Here is a 16,669-nt window from a genome sequence, read left to right on the forward strand (position 1 = left end):
ATACCACGGAGTGAATCATTAGGCTATGGATGTGTGCTTTTGCTGGAAAAATATTTTGACTGCAATTCCTGTACAGTGGCAGGGTTCTGCAGTGCTGTCTTCCAAATGCCCTTTTGTGTAGCTAACAGACTTAGAATTTAGCAAGAATTTCACTATTTTAATGAATTTGTGATCTCCACTTTCTTCCATTTTATTGGTTTTTTTTCCCCTTGATTCCATCATTTGCTTTTCTATGCAGGTGTAATAAGACAAAATATTTTCAGAGTATTTTGCATGTGATTAATCTCTGTTCTGCACACAGAAAGTTACACACCTTTCCCATAAGAGCTGCCCACTACAGCCATCACAGGGCTTCACTTCATCCGCAGACACAACTCACTCCCACTTAGATCTGCCTGCTCTCTTGCACACACACACAGAGCCATTTATTCATTACAATTTTCTCACATAGACACCTTGTCTAATGGATAACAGAGTCTGGCAGCTTATGTTTGCAAGGAACCTTCGATAAGTAGAAACAAAGAATGAAAATTTCTGGCCTTTATGGGTTACCCCCCAGGATGAGCTAAGCCTTGGCTGTCAGAAATGCTTCCCATGCCAGAATTTCATAGTGATATTTATTTTTACCAGGCATTTTAGACTTTTTGTTTGGCATGAGAGATCCTGCAAACTCTGCCAGAAATGGCTGTTTTTCTTCTCTGCATCATTAATGGGGCGGCATTCCAGCAGAGAAGGGTCACTCACTTGGTACTTAAGTACTTTTAAAGATGTTGTCCTTTCCTTCCTGATGAGATAATGGGAACAAAAACTGGAGGAGAGTCTTTCAACAGTTTGTTCTTACAAAAAAGCCAACTTTGTTTACTAAACTCAAAATCAGAATTTGGACATTGCATTTAATACATGCCAGGAATCTATTATACAGCTTACAGCTACCATTGATTTGACAATGAACATGTGGCCTCCCTGAGCCACAGGATCTGTCATACTACTATTCCCTTTTCTCATAAGCACACCATGCAGAATTCAAATGTACTCCTATGGTTGAGGAATAGAAGATTATTTCAAGAGATTTTTTTCTCCCCACCTACTTTTATTTAAAATACAAGGATCTTGGAGCTTGTTTAGACCTAAATCAACATCAACAATACAGACAGATCTCAAAATCAGATCAGATCTCTCTTTACTTTCTTTCTGTCCACTAGTTCAAGAGGGAAAATCAAATCTTAGCAATTCAGATTAAAATGCAGTTAAACTAGGAAATAAAATAAAAATTATGATGGCATCATGTTCACAGCACAGTTTCCTATATGCTTATGATATTTTACTAGTTAAGTATAATCCTGACTTAAGACTTGCTGGTGCAGTTACTGGTGTCACAGTTAAGCTCTGTAATGGTACAAATGCTGGCTACTTAAGAGAGCTGCTGCTGTTATCATGTTATCTTTCACTAGCTGAAAAACACAGTTGTTTCCAGAATTCATCTTGTGGCAGATGCTAGGAGAGAGAAACTTAGTGAATCTTGTTTCTCTGAAGATCTTAAAGAATAATGTAAATCCAATCTGCTTGTCTAGGTTTTACCTGAAGAGGTAAACCAGAATTAATACTGCATTATTTGGGAAAAACAATTCATTTACTTGTGAAAAACCACTGTGCTATAGATGAACTAAGGGAAATATAGGCTGGATATTAGGAAGAAGTTTTTTATGGAAAGCATGATAAAGTTCTGGAATGGTATGCCTGGGGAGGTGGCTCAGATTAGGAGAAGCACTAGAAGTACTGGATCTTTTTCTGTAAATGATTCTTGAGGAACCAACAATATAAAAACATGGATTTCATCACATAATTTCATTGTGGTTTTGGCTGACCATTTTATTTAAGATAATCTTATTTTTAGTGTATGTGTTTAGAGAGTTTGGTCATAATCCATATAAATAACTATTAAATCAAAAATTTAATGAGAGGTTTTTATAGGTTTGCAAATGACTCATGAATGAATCATCCAGCTTCAGTGCCATTGATTTTTAAAATTACTTACAAAATATAATTTTAATTTCACTAACAAGATTTCCTATCATTTACATAAATAATAGCATGTGAAATTCTTATTCTCCATTTCTTCAGATCTCTCCTCAAAACTTATCTCTGCTACTGTGCCCAAAATAATAGATTATCAATAAAGATTGACAGTTATTTAAGTCAATGTTTTTCTCCTCACAGTACAATTTGTTTTTCATGTGTCTTTTTGTTATCACACCTGCAATTTTATTAATTATTATGTATAAGGAAAAGCTCATCTGGAAAATACGTGGGAAACCTTGAAGAACACAAAGCACTATCAAAGTCAAAAATCTGAGTTCTGCACGAGACAGACTCTTAGCTAACTATGTTTTAAAACAGGATAATGCTTTGGATGCTCAAAGGATAAACAAGAAAGGCTAGAGACATTTTCTTAGCGCTTCTGTGGAACTGTCTGACATTGATTTCACAGTCAGATGGAACAATACAGAAGACTGCCCACAGCTTAGTTCTTTGTACATTGTAGCAACAGCATTTACATTAGTCACTTGAAGAAAAACAACGTTGTTTCCTCTAATACACCTAATAGGCTATATTGTAACTACCATAGAATGATTGTTAAAATTCTAAGCAAATGAAATATTTCATTCCAAGAAAAGTTAAAGAAGCCAGGCAAAGTGACTCAATCTGTTTAAAATAAGGCATTTCCTCTGGAATTTTTTTCTTGCTATCTAGTCCTGTTTATTATTCTATATAATACTCTCTCTGAAAGAGGAGCTGTTTCTCAGGACAACTTTGGCTAATAAAAGGAAAATATTTTAGTTCCACATTGATAGTATAATTCAGGAGGATGAACATAAAATCAGCAGAGAGTAAGCTAATTAATATAGTAGGGGCAAAGCATGTGTTTCTGGAGAACACTCACAAAACTTAGACAGGAAAGATTTTTCAGTCCATGCATCTTAACATAATAAAGACATTTTATTTCATGATGAAATTTAAATTACACAACTAACTATTTTCAAACTTGTGGTCACATGAACTCTTATGTAACTAAGTTAGCCCAGTTTACTAAACATATGATTTCTGAAACTGCTTAAACCACACTTCAAAGTGAATTAAGCTAAATCAGATCAAAATCACGTTAACTCTGAAAGAGGGTGTGCACAAAATGTACCAAAGTAATCCAACTGATCCTCCTTGAAAGACTGATTTGGATGGCCAAATATCCTTGGTAAACAAAATGCAGCAATTTTAGTTACGAGATGTAAGCACCACCATGATTCCCAGAGTAGACAGGAAAAGTGTACTCCATAGGCTTGCCCAGAAGTGAGATCTGTACCTCTGATAATCTACCAAGAGGCTGTGACAAGGAAAAATAATTTTTGTCACCATCATTCTTCCAGCTGGGTCCAAAAGAACATTAAGCCCTTGTTAGATGCGCCCCTCTGGGGCAGCTATTAAACCTCCAGATGGTTTCCAATGGCCCAGAAAAGCCCTCTCAATGTATTAAAATGCACTAGTCTAGGGTTCTAAAATCAAGTTGGTAAAACAAACTTAACACCTATGGCCAGGCTGGCAGCATTGCTCCCTTTTCAGGTCATGAGAGTGAGGGAACAGGTAAGTGCTGCTGACCTGTTCCTAATCCAGGCTTTGGCAAGCCAAGGGAGAAATAATAGTAAACAGGAAAGCCTATAAATGGCCTCAGAAATGGCATCTTGTTTTTATATAATTTTCTTTAATTTCTTAACAGTCAGGCACTATTACTACTGAAACTTACTGTTATTAAAACTGCAAATGGGACAAGTGTCCAAAAGGTTTCCTTTAGCTGGTCTGAAAGAAATAACGTCTAACCCATAGAGACCAAGTGAAAAAGAAAAGAAAAGAAAAGAAAAGAAAAGAAAAGAAAAGAAAAGAAAAGAAAAGAAAAGAAAAGAGACCACCCCAAAGGAAAAAACCAGAGAGATATCAGAATGTGTAGTATTCAAAACTGGACTTTAAAGGCCTCTCGTAAATCAGTGCTCAAGCTACTGCTCAAGGCTAAACTCTGGTTTACAGAACTGGTTTAAACAACAAAAAGGAAAGTGCACAACCTGTGGAAGGCTCCTACCAGCTCAGCTGGAAGAGACCAGCATTACAGAAGAGCTTTTTAAACACCAGTGACACTGCTTATGTCTGTAACAACAAAATCCTGTGTTTTCTCATTGCTTGAATCCCCTTCCTTTCTAAATTCTACTGAATTTCTGTGCTCAAAAATACCTTGTATCAATATATTTTGTGATCTAATTGTATCTATTACTAAGAAAATCCCATATTTAAATTTATAGCCTATAACAGAATGCATGAAATGTCAAGCTGAACAAACTGGAGTTTTGAATGATTTTCATTGTAGCACAAATAATTTTAGGTAACATCATTTCATATGTTATGCTTATCCTCTTTAAGGCAATCTTACATTTTTTCAATCATTCTTCATGCTGGAGTGTCTCATTGTCTGCTCCCTAAACTATTCTCTCTGCTCATCTTTGAAACATTTCTATCTAAGCCATATGCTTTTAAAGCCAGAACACAAGATAAAGGAGTGGTCCAGGCAACCTTATATGGGATATTAACAGTTAAGTTATAACATCTTGTTTGCTCTTTTTAAATGTGGCTGTCCTTTAAATATAGATTAAAGTTGAGTTACCAATGCCTCAGCTTTTTTCTCTAGTGGAATAAAGGCAGATCATATGCATGTACAAATGGTTGATTTAACTTCTGTTATTTTGCATTTGTCATTAAAAACACAGACAACACCTGCAGTCCTTTTTTGTTGGTTTGTTTGGGGTTTTTTTGTAATACTTCCAGTATTACGTCCTGGGCTGGTATTTTTTCTAATAGTGATGAAAAAAACTGCAAAGTAATTTGGGAATTTTAACCACATCAGCTTCTGGGAAAGAGGAGTCCAGCAGGCTTGCTTCCAGCCACATGAAGAGCTCTGCCACTCCTACATCCCTGGTGCAATGGCCATTCCCAGAGAAGCTCCCAGCCAAGAACAGAAGGAGCCCTGCGACTCAGGACTTTTCTGCTCATTTCTACTTGAATCTACAGGAGGGACAATTTCCGAGGCTCCCTGTACCTACCTCTCCTGAGCACAAGGGATGAAGAAATTCCAGCTCTGGGATAGTATGGACAGAAGGACATGACCCTACAGGATCTTGGTCACACTTTCAATTCCTTGCTCTCCGGAACAAAGCTGCTCCACATTGGCTTCATTAACCCAGGGAATTGGTCAGAGCAGCAAGCCTGGCGGGGCTCAAGAAGCATCTGAGCAATGCTCCAAGGCTCGTGGTGTGATTGTTGGGGTGTCCTGCGCAGGGCCAGGAGCTGGACTCCACGGTTCTCATGCGTCCCTGCCAACTCAGCATATTGCATGGTTTGAACTTATTACAATTCACCTTCAAATTAAGATCTTTCCCTCACGGCTGTAGTCCTAGATAACCCCTAGCAGCAGACACCTTAAATTAGAGAACTCGAATCTAATCAGAATGACTTTACACGCGTCTCTTTTGCTATTTCGGCTCTTCGGGAGAGCCTGCTCACTCGCTCTCTCCTCTCTGAGGGGTCCCTCGGCCCTGGAGCAGCTGCCCGGGGCATCGCCCACCGCTCTTTTTTTTCGGCCTCGGCGCAGGGCGCTGCTCAGGGCGCTGCCAGCAGGCTCCAGGCGCCCTCCCTTCCCCGGGCAGCCTCGCCCCAGCCCCTGAGGGCACGGGCGATGGGGCTGCGGGCGGCTGTGGGCGCGGAACTGTGGCGGCGAGGGGCGTGTTCCCAGCCGGGGCGGGCGGCCGAGCAGCGCCGGGAGCGTCGGGCGCCTTGGAAACGGGCGGAAGCCGGGAAGGAGCGGCAGGAGGAGGATGCTGAGCCCCGAGCGGCTCTCGCTGCCCGGGCCCGAGTACCTGGGTGAGGAGCGGCGGGGCGGGGCGGGTTCTCTCCCCGGGTGTGCTGCGGCCCGGCATGGGGAGGGCTCGGCGGGGCCCGGCCCGTCCTTTCCGCGGGCTGCGGCGAGGGCCCCAGGCTGGGCCGGGCTGAGGGGGCTGGCGGTGGCTCCGTGCCCGCCGTGCCTGGGGGGCGGGCCCTCCCTCCTTCCTCCGCCGTCCGCCTCGGCGATGGCAGTGACAGCGAGCGGCATCCAGCCTTCCTGTGACAGACTGCACCCATTACCAACCTGTTTTGCTCACAGATCCATGTGAGCATCCTTATTTTATGCTCGTTTCCCAACAATGGGAAGGATGTGAGCTGGTTCGAATGTTAGCTTTTGTTCTGAAATAAGGTAACATCCATAATGTTTCCCTACATAAAATGAAAATCTTTTAACCTGTGAAGCAGCTGCTCCTTTGAAGACTACATCCTTTTAAAGCTGCCTGTAATGGCTTGATGTTCCAGGAAGCTAAGGAGCAAAGTGATTTGATGTTAATGTGTCAAATAAAAATAATTAGGATGGAATAAAGTCAATATGACTTCATTTAATTGCTGGAGAGAAGGTGAATTACGAGTAGTAAGCATTTGGATTGTATTCAAGAGAGTGTTTTTGAAGTGAAACTCTTCAGCCATTATTTCCTAGGCCCAGGAGTCTGTTTGGTAATAACTCTTATAAAGGCATACATCATTTTCTATGGTTTTCTTGTACAAAGAAAGATCAGAAATGGATTGGATTGTTTTGTGCTGCTTATTCCATCATGATTTTGCCATTTCTGTAAGTCAAAATGGAACAAGAGTACAGAAACACTGCTGTAAATGGAAAACCTGTCTCGCAGGGGGTACTAGACTGAAAGACTTTTGTTTAACCATTTAAGCAAAGGAGTGATCTAAGTCATCTTAGAGTAGAATCTCACTGTGCTGTTGCTGCTAGGCTGCTGTTAGGGTGCTTGTGCATACCTGCATAACTGCAATGCTGTTCTGTGTCAAGGAAACTCAAGGCAGAAATAGGTTTATTTACTGCTCTATTCAGGGTGACTCTCATGGGGCTCACCTTGCTGAAGCTGTGATTGCTGATTTCAGTTCTGGAGCTTTGGGTGTTTGGGAACAGCATCACAGTGCCACGTAGACACATTAGACACACACCCTTTGGGTTTGTGCTGTTCTGTCACATTTCTTCAGCATTTTTAACCTACATGCTAATAGAGTAGTTCATAGCTTTTCCAGAGTGGCTCTAGGTTGAAACCTGTAAAATTTATTTTTCTTAATGAGCCAACTTGATTTCAGGTTCTTGAAAATGTTTTTAATGAAATAGGCACTTTTAATTGTGTGAAACTTGTCAGTAAGGATTGAATCACTCAAAACAATCTAGGAAGCAGACTAAAAATACTTAAAGTGTGAAAATAAACCAGTTTTCTGTCGCACATCTGAAGGTAAGACATGAAATGTACAAGAGAGATTTCTTATACGTACAAGATTGTGAGGTGCAAACACCTTTACTAGTCACTTAAGTGAGCCTCCTTTTGTCTCTGCTCCACATGCTGATTTTGAATTCCCTTTTCATTTTGTACAACTTTCTAAATGATTCTGGCATTGGGGCCAGAAAAGACACGTGACCGTATTAGGGTGAGCAATGACTTGTATAGTCTGTTCTGTTCTTTACTTAGTATACCTTGGGTTAAGATTGCAGTTTCTGTTGTCTGTTAGAGGGAGAAGCATATTCTTATTAGCTATAAATGTTACCAAAACCAGTGTTTCTGCCTATATTAGCCTTTGGAACGTGCCAAACTTCTCACAGATCCTAAGGAATTTAGTGTGTATTAGCAGTAGGAAAATGGTTAAAAAAGAAAACAACCCCCCACTCTCCCTCCTCCCATGCCAAACAAACACACCTCCCTACATGTTTTTCTAACTTGCATTTCTGTTTTCTACGTTGGCAAGACCTCAAGTTCTTGTTAATACAGTTGTCTGAAGTGGGGTTGTAAGGAGCTGTGATAAATTTCACTTTCTATAATTTTGTTTTGGACTTGTGTTGCCTTGGTATTCTTAAGCCACTTAAGGTATTCTCTGACTCTCACAAACCAGATGACTCTGCCATTTCTGAGCTGGAATGGGTAACTCACCCAAACCCTTCTTCCCCTCTTCTCTTTCTCATTATTAAAACCAGGCCAACTTTGAGCAGCCAGAATAACATAATGTGCTACTTGCTGTGTTATTCCCTGCTCTATTTGAGATAATTCTTTTACAACCAGTTAGAATGCTAAGAGGGAAATAAAAGCAGTTGTGAGTTAAAATAGAAACGAGCAGGGAGAGGATTAAGAATTCACTTAAGATGAAAAACAATTGCAAAGCTTTGTTATGCCAAAGTTCCTGGAATATGAAAATCAGGGCAACATGTCTCATGCCACAATGAGACAGTAAGTAGAAGAAAAGAGATGGCCATTACTTAGAGAACAGGAATGGAGATGAGGTCTGCAGAACTGACAGAAAGGCTACAGTGAAGATGATGTTGTTACAAACAGGACATTATAAACAGTAGTTTCACTGAATAAACAACATCTATTGTTTGGGTATAGTGATGATAATGTGTTTCTCATTTGATGGATGAGACTGGACCTACAGGAGGCAAAATGAGGCATATTTGAGACATATTTGAGGCATATTTTTCATGGCTTTCTCATTATGGTTTAATAACTGGTGATTGCTCAGTTATTTATAGCAGGCAGTGGAGCACTTAGGGTATTGTTCTGCTCATGCAGCTGTCTCTGAAGCTTCATATTGTATTACTTCCCTGCTCCCAGTTCCTGTCACACAGAAAAAGCAGTAGAGTACTGCAAATTTCCAAACTTCTGTTTTCTATGTGTTCTCCTGCCTTCTGCTACCCAGCTCCAGGGTGTTGTTTCTTGTCCTTCTTTGCCAATATAAGGTATGTAAGAATGCAAATACTCTGCTAGGAAAGTGCCTTATCAGTAAAGCATAGGCCTATCAAGTGCCAGAAACACAGTTGTGTTTCCTCATTCTCTCAAAAGGTCTTGGGTTTAATGAGTATACATTTAATGATTAGAAAGAGATTCTTTTACAAAACTCAGTAGCTCCCAACAGAGAAGTTCAGTTGTGTGGAGACTTTGCTGAGTAAGGCTTTCTCTTCTTCTGAACAGTTTTAAGAAATATTGATCTGGAAAATGCAAGTACAATAATTTCCTTTAACAGCATAATCAACACATAGGCTATGTTGTTATCCAGACACCAGCTGACACTGGTTCTCCTCTTAGTATAGATACTTGGTGAACTTCTGTGAAGCACTGGCTGAAAGATCTTGTGGTCTAGAAAAATAGAAGAGAATGCCTTTTAAAAAACTTTATTTCTTGCTCTGTTGTACAGATAGGAGAACTGTAATGTAGATTGAATATAATGTGTAAGATTTTGTGTATAGAAATATTTTTTACATTTGAATCTTCCTAGACTTAGTCTAGTACTTTGTCCAAAAGATGGGAGATTTCACCACCATACTGCTGTTGCACTGCAGGATTTTCACCTTAACTTGAAAGGTACAGGTGAAATCTGATCCTGAATTAGGTGGAGTTCCAGAACTGGAGAGTACAGTGCTTTGCATATGTCCCTCTGGGCATGAATAGGTAGGGAACCATTAAGCTACTTAATGCCTTATAACAAACTGGAATGACAATTTCTTCCATGATTAATCATTTAGATTTAAATAAAAACCTCCAAAACCCCCAACAAAACAAAAAAAGAAAAGATAGCTCACCTATTTGCTTCAGTGAGGGGGTGGTTTCTAGCAGCTGTATGACACCTTGCGGGAAGCAGTCTGCTGCAAGGATTTGCACAGTCAAGTCAGTCTGTGTGCAGTGTTATGCTCATTGTTTGAACCAAATTCTCAGCTATAGTCAAGACTAAATTATAAATGGAAATGTTTCTTAAATTTGTTGTTGAAAACGGTTTTGAAAATTTGATCATATGAAATGTGCTGTAGTTATGGTGTGTGACCCCTTGGTATGTGCTGCTGAGTAACAGCACATCTCATGTTATGTGATGCCTCTGGTATGACAAGGTCTGCTTGTACTTATATGTTCTGTCCTTCAGAAAACATTTTGCTTTTGAGGGTTAATAGGAAATTACACTGTGAACCTATGCAAAGCTGGAAGGAACTATGACAGTACAGAAATGTAGCATTTAGGTTAATTATTTTGTTCACTTCTCTTTCTCAGGCCATTTCTTAGCAACATGTGAAGAGATTAAGTCCTTAATGATATCTGAAAAGATTATAATGAGCATCCTGAAAAACCGTTAATGCTGGAAAAATTTCCAGAGTTGATGTGATTTTGTTGTTGCAGTTTATATTCTTACTATTTCTCTCTTGCATCATTATTGTTTTGGTAATGTTTGCATGAAATTGATTTTATGTTACTATGTATGTATCTTTCCAATGTGTGTAAGAAGGTAGTCCTTAGTTAAGCTCCAGTTTAGAACAAATACCAAAAGTTTATTTTGCTATTACCTTATGCTCTCAGAGTATATGTTCTCAGAGACTAAAAATGCCAGAAATACTCCAGATCCATTAAAGCTTGTTATGTTCTCGAGCTTCTGGTAACTGAAATTAATCAGAATGTTAATTGCATCAAGTAGTGTGTATTTTCAGCACTTCAGCTGAGGAGGAGGCAAATAAGTAAGAAAAGTTGGTCTTATCCAGGAATTCCCACTTCTGATTCTTCAGCATATTCAGTTATGCCAGGAATGACCCCAACTTAAAAAAAAAAAAGCCCCCTTGTGTGCATGCAGAACAAATTGCTTTGATAAGCAGCTCCTGTTTCAGAAGTCATGTCTCCTGAAGACTTAAGCAATCATGTAACCACTTGGATAATAAAACCATTACATACACAGTATCACGACTTAAAGCAAACATCTATTTCCTTCCTTCCTTCCTCCTGAATTTCTGGCTCTGAGAATTTCAGTGCATATATTCACTTTTGTGCAGTGATGTTATTTGCATTAAATTTTCCTTCAAGGCTTTTCAAGTATCACTGCTTGTTCTTACAATGTGTGTAATCAAACCTACGATTGTTCTCATCAGAAGATTGAAACAAGTAATTTGGTAGCTTATAAAAAGACTGTTTTTAATATTTTAAATACATATGCAAAATGATTTGGTGTGGTTTTGGCCAAATGGAATTAGGTGTGATTGTCTAATCTGTTTTAGAGAAATCCATAGAGATGATCCTCATTATGCCTTGTACTTGTATGACTTGGTCTGACCATGCTTGAATTGAACAGCCACTGCTTGGCCCTGAATTTGGTTCTGAGCCAAAAGTGCATTAATTCCAAAATTCATTTTAAACATTGGGCTTGTGTGTGATGGTGGGGTGTGAGCACGTGAGTATCACAGGCCGTTCTCTCAAGTGCTGCAGGGGGCAGCTTTGGAGGAGCTGTACATGCTGCTACTGATTGGACTGAGGCTCCATGTACAACATCACTGCTAGTGGCTTAGTGATAAGAATTGAGATCTTCTGTGCAAAGGTATTTACTTAACATCAGGTTATGGGCTGCCTGAAAAGTCCTCTGTGAACTTAGTCTTGTAGACTTGTTTTCTACAGTCTGCCCCCTGTTGAATCTGTCAGATTCCTTTGTGAAAGTCAGCTGTTAGTTTTAAAATCTGACAGCAAAGAGTGTGGCACCTACCAAATGAGTGTGGCAGGCACGCTGGCTTCCTGTCTAGGGTAGTTGCCTGGGATTTCAGAGTTGAGAATTTTTGTTATATTTACAGAATATGGGTTGCATTGGAAAGTTCTGTATGAGTAGGGAACTTCTGTTGCAATAAGCCTGAGCCAAACAAATGCTGAGGATGATGTCCTGATGTGACACCTCCTGTGTGGAAACTGCTGTATACTGGAGCTCTGTCAGGAAGAAAAGTAGTAGAGACAGAAAGCTGTAATAACACAGTGAGTACTTGGGCTTTATTTTCTGGCTGGGACTTGCTGCCTTGTTATTGCAAAGAGGGCCTCAAAATATGAGCAACCAGTACATCATTATCCCTGAATTTTCAAAAACTATTAAAATGTATGAATCATCTCATTTATTTTGCCTAGAACTCTGCAGATTTTTGACTATGCTAGCATAAACAGTTAATGTTCCAGTATGGTTCCAGTGTTTGTTATGGAAAGTACCATTTGTATAAATTAAGGAACTACTCTTTGGCTATAACCAGACTCCTGGCACTTTATTTTGCCTCTCTGACCTGCTAAAACCTGTCTGCAAATTGCATTTTGTTCTATGACTTTTCTGTATGGCGTAGCATTAGTTGGGTTATAAAACATATTACTTGCATCGTTCCATGGAACTGGGCAGTCAGTGAACAGGAAGCCAGAGCTGGAATTTGGTTTGGCAGTGTGAACTGTGCTACCTGGAAAGAGCACAGCAGCCAAAGGGACAAAGAGGGAGACTTCTCAAGGAGATTTCAAGTGCTGTTTTCTTTTCATTTCTCTGCTCATAGTTTTTCTCCCTTCCCCACACCTCTACCCACTCTTCTGGGAAATAGGTATAGAGGCTGTTTGCCAGGATCCTTAGGCTATGCAACAAAAAACTTAAGAGAAATACCCTTTTACAAGCAATTGTATTCAGTAGTGACCTATATATTTTTGCGTACATTTTAAAAGGTCTAAAATTCTGTGTTGAAAGTTAATTTATTCTCCAGGAGCAGATTCAAAGGTATTTGTTGTAGAGGTCAGCTACTTTGTGCTGTGTAGCACTGTGGGACCATGCCTGTCTATTCCCAAAGGCTTTTAGGGGAGGTTTATGACTCTAAGGAGAAATATGATTCATTGATAGGGACTGTTCTATGAAAGGAGTGTATACTTCCCCACCAAGTGTTGAGAATGGTTTTGCAGTTGAGCTGAAGTTTATTGCAGGCTGAGATGAATGGAAGTTTGTCTGCTAGTACCATTTCCTGGCATAATCTGGTTCGTGTGACACCTCAAGAGGGGCCTTGGGAGACAATTGCTGAGTGTGACGTGGACTGCTTCAGGAGGAGGGAGGAAGGATGGGCTGAAGTAAAGTTACCCAGTTGTTGCTATCTTGAGCCTATGACTGAGCTGCACGGACTCATTCTTCCCTCGGGGGACACAGGTGCGCAGAGCTATTTTTCTTTAATCACTCACATAAATTAAATTTATTCCTTTGCATTAAAATAATTAAATAAAGCTACGCCCTATATCTTTTAGTGCCAGATAATATCTTTAAACCTTTGGCTCACCATTTTGCTATCAGCTGCAAGGTATTTTCCAGGGTGTGCTTAACCAATTTTACTATTGTCCTGAAAAGTGTTCTAGGCAGAGAAATCCCCTGATAGCAATCAATATTCATGCATACTTTTAATCACTGTATCCACTGGGAATAATCATTTCCGGGCCTCTCTTGAAGTCCACCTGCCCCACACTAAGATGAAAGGGCCTTCCATGCTGTGTATCAAGTGGCACAGGCTTGATGCTTACCAGGATATTAAACACAAATTAAAATGGTTTGGAGAATATTGATGTGGGTCTGAGGTTGGCCAGTTGCTGGTGAGGGGGTGATTCTGCCAAGTCTGGAGCAGATTGGCAAGGAGCAAGAACAGCCCTTGCCTTTCCTATATTCCCTAAGGCTTTTCTCCTGCTCTTTTAGGGCACGACACTGCTTGCAAAGGTACAGTAGGATACGTGTTTAGGATGGAGGTGTGTGGTTTGGGAACAGGGTTTGTGTGCTTTCCAGGTTAGGAATGATTTTCCTGGGTTCGTTGTAACTTGTCTTCTGATTGTTGAACTTGTAGATTTGGAAAGTCTACTGCTTGCTAGCTGGCACATCACCTCAGACTCGGCTCTTTGTTGCTCCAACTTGGTTTCTAGCCAAAAACATCAAAAGGGCTCAGTGGTAAATCTGTGCTGCTTCCTCCCTGGCAAATGCTTGTTTTGTACAGTCTGCCCCCTGTAGAAGCAGCAAAACAGTTTGTGTTGCACTCCTGTCTTTACTCAGGAGTCTTATAAGTGAGTGTCATTCTGTGGTGAGGTATTGGCAGATCCACCATTTCTGAAATTCTCCTGTGTTTGGCCTAGGCAGTTATTTGAGACCAGCTGTTGAGCAATATAAATCTCTCTTGGCATTCAGACCTGTTCCCCACCTGCCACATTCACTGATGCTTGTTTGGAAACAGATGTACTTTTATTTGCACCTTCAGGAGGAAACCTTTTCAAAACAACCTTAAAGCTACTTGGCTTTGGTATAGAGGGAAGAGTAAAGAACACTTAAAGCCTCTGCCACAGTCCCATCAAAACAGCATTGACAATCTAGGTAGGAAAGATGGCTCAGAACAGAGATCAGGAGCTCCTCTCAGGAAAGTATTTTCCAGTGAAACTGCCGCACAACTTGTTATCTTCCTTCAATACCAAAATCTCAGGGGATTCTAAAAAAGTCAGTGCTGATAATGACTAACTCTGTGTAGCCAGGAAGGAAAGCAGGATTTAGGTGATGAATTTTGCTATCCATTTCTGGGAGAAAGAAACTTCCACTCTCTAATTGAGGAAGCAGATGCTTGATGTCTTGTGTAAGGCACACAGCTGGGCTTGTCTGGCTCGGGAAGGCCCCTTATAGTCTAACTTCTGTCTCTTACTCTTTTTTATTTGCAGCTCAGCGACATGTCCTCACATACATGGAAGATGCAGTGAGCCAGCTGCTGGAGAACAGAGAAGATATTAGTCAGTATGGCATTGCCAGGTTCTTCACTGAATAGTAAGTACATCAGGATGCTGCCAATAGGGCCAGCCTGAGGGGAGCTTTTGGAAACAGACAGAATATGTGGAAAATGGAGCTGGACATGTGCTGATTATGTTGTGAATGCTGGATTATACTGGGTTAGTCGAGGGCTGCCTGAGCTTGTTTTGGAAATGTACGTGGGTTTTGTACAGTTCAGTACCTCTTCTATTACAAACATTCATGTGAAGCAGTCACTCTGGGGAACAGTGATTTTAAAACCATGGAAAACCAAATTCTGCTTCTCTTGGTCAGGACAGTTAGTATCAAACTGCTTGAGAAATACTGAAGCAAACTGTTTCACAGACTGCTGCTGGTTTCAGCAGCATTCATTCTTCCTTTTCCTGAGTATTAATTTGAATTGTTTGTCTCCTTGTGTGATTGTTGTCCTGTTGAATGCTTTAATAGGATGCCTCTTCTTCCCTTAAAACCTGCATAAGTCCTTAAATACTGGACGTGAGCACTATCTCTTCTTACTAATTTGCAAGAAAATTCTTGAGCAAAAAGCTGTGTGCTTTCTGTCCACAGAAAATAATACTGACATTAGTCAGCTGAGCACACAGTTGGAAAACAAGAGCTTAAGATAAAGAGCAGGACTACAATGACCTCCACCCAGCAACAGGATTTCTTTACTGGAGTTGAAGGCAAGGTGGCTTTGAAATACTCTGCTGAAATTGCCATTGAGGCATCTCTGCAGATTATTGCATCTAATTTCAAACTGACTCTTCTGTGCCTTTTCTAAACTTCTGATAATATATACTTCAAAAATTAAATGATGAGCAAGAGGTTGTTCACACAATGAAACTGTTCAAAATGCTCTATAGTACTTCTTCATCTTAATGTGATAACCGTTTTCTTTCCACTTCCTATTCCTCTTCTACCTTTAAAAGAATAAGTAGTGATTCAAGACCATTATAATGAACTAAACTGTCACCATAGAGCAAAACCCTCAGACTGACTTTGGTGCTGGAGATCTTGTTTTTCCCATTTATTTTCGGAGATGCAATTTTTACAATGTTTTCTTGTTCACAGCGAGTGTCTTGTGGAGTTTCTGATTTAATGAAAGATAGGAAAAGGATTAATTTTCATTCATTCTGTAATATAGAACTAGTAGTTATCTTTTTTCTTTTTTCTTTTATAAAATATCTGGAGTTTAGCAGATGAAACTGTGTCCCCATACCAAAGCACAAAGTAATTTTGAGAGCTGTGAAGATTTGAAGTGTGGGATTCTCCATTTAAAGTGGAGAATAAATGATAGCCAATATGGGTGTAGAATGCAAAGTTTCATATTATGAAAATGTCATATGTTCTGGCTCCCAGGGCTTGGTGGTGTGCCCTCACTGCCCAAAAGATTTATCCACTCAACTATCAACATTTCTTCCAGCTGTGCTTTGAAGGCTGCACTTCTTTCCCAAGCAAATAAACTTGATCTTCAGTCTCAGCATCTTCAAACTCAAAGATAACTTGTGAGATTCCAGAAGGTTTGTGGGCACTATCCCAGTGTTTTCCATAATCGATGTTTTTCTGAAGGGGAGAGGGTTGGAATGTGCATGTTTTGAAGTATGCTGCAGTGATTTGAGATAAAGGGACTTGGTATTAGGACATGCAGATTTTAAAATTGTCCTTTCCCTATTTTTATACTGACTTAAAATTAGACACTAAGCCCAGGGTTTAGAAAGCTAACAGGCAGGCCCAAATGAGTAACTTTTTAAAAAAGTGTTTATGGGGTAAAAGAATGACTTCTGTAACTTTTCAGAAATTAAAATTAGTCTGTCAAGGACAGGTATTAGTTATTTTCCAAACTCCTCTCAGAGGGCATACTTCTCAATGCAGTGATGTTCCATGGACCTCTCTGCTGGACTCACTGCTGAAGAGCAACCTGATGGCATTTCCATCACGCATTGCA

The 16,669-nt window shown here is 40.1% G+C and overlaps 1 protein-coding gene across 1 annotated transcript in view; it reads left to right on the forward strand.

The window, feature by feature from the left end:
* The first annotated feature begins 5,816 nt into the window (after positions 1–5,816).
* CUNH11orf49 (chromosome unknown C11orf49 homolog) overlaps positions 5,817–16,669 on the forward strand; it is a 78,228-nt gene continuing 67,375 nt past the window's right edge. Inside the window, exons 1-2 of the mRNA XM_039705123.1 lie at positions 5,817–5,955; positions 14,640–14,742. Of these exons, the coding sequence (XP_039561057.1) occupies positions 5,910–5,955; positions 14,640–14,742 (149 nt within the window). The 5' untranslated portion in view covers positions 5,817–5,909. The remainder of the gene's footprint in view (positions 5,956–14,639; positions 14,743–16,669) is intronic.

The sequence above is a fragment of the Passer montanus genome, unplaced genomic scaffold (assembly GCF_014805655.1).
Source record: "Passer montanus isolate IOZ18808 unplaced genomic scaffold, ASM1480565v1 scaffold18, whole genome shotgun sequence".
NCBI classification, from domain to species: domain Eukaryota; kingdom Metazoa; phylum Chordata; class Aves; order Passeriformes; family Passeridae; genus Passer; species Passer montanus.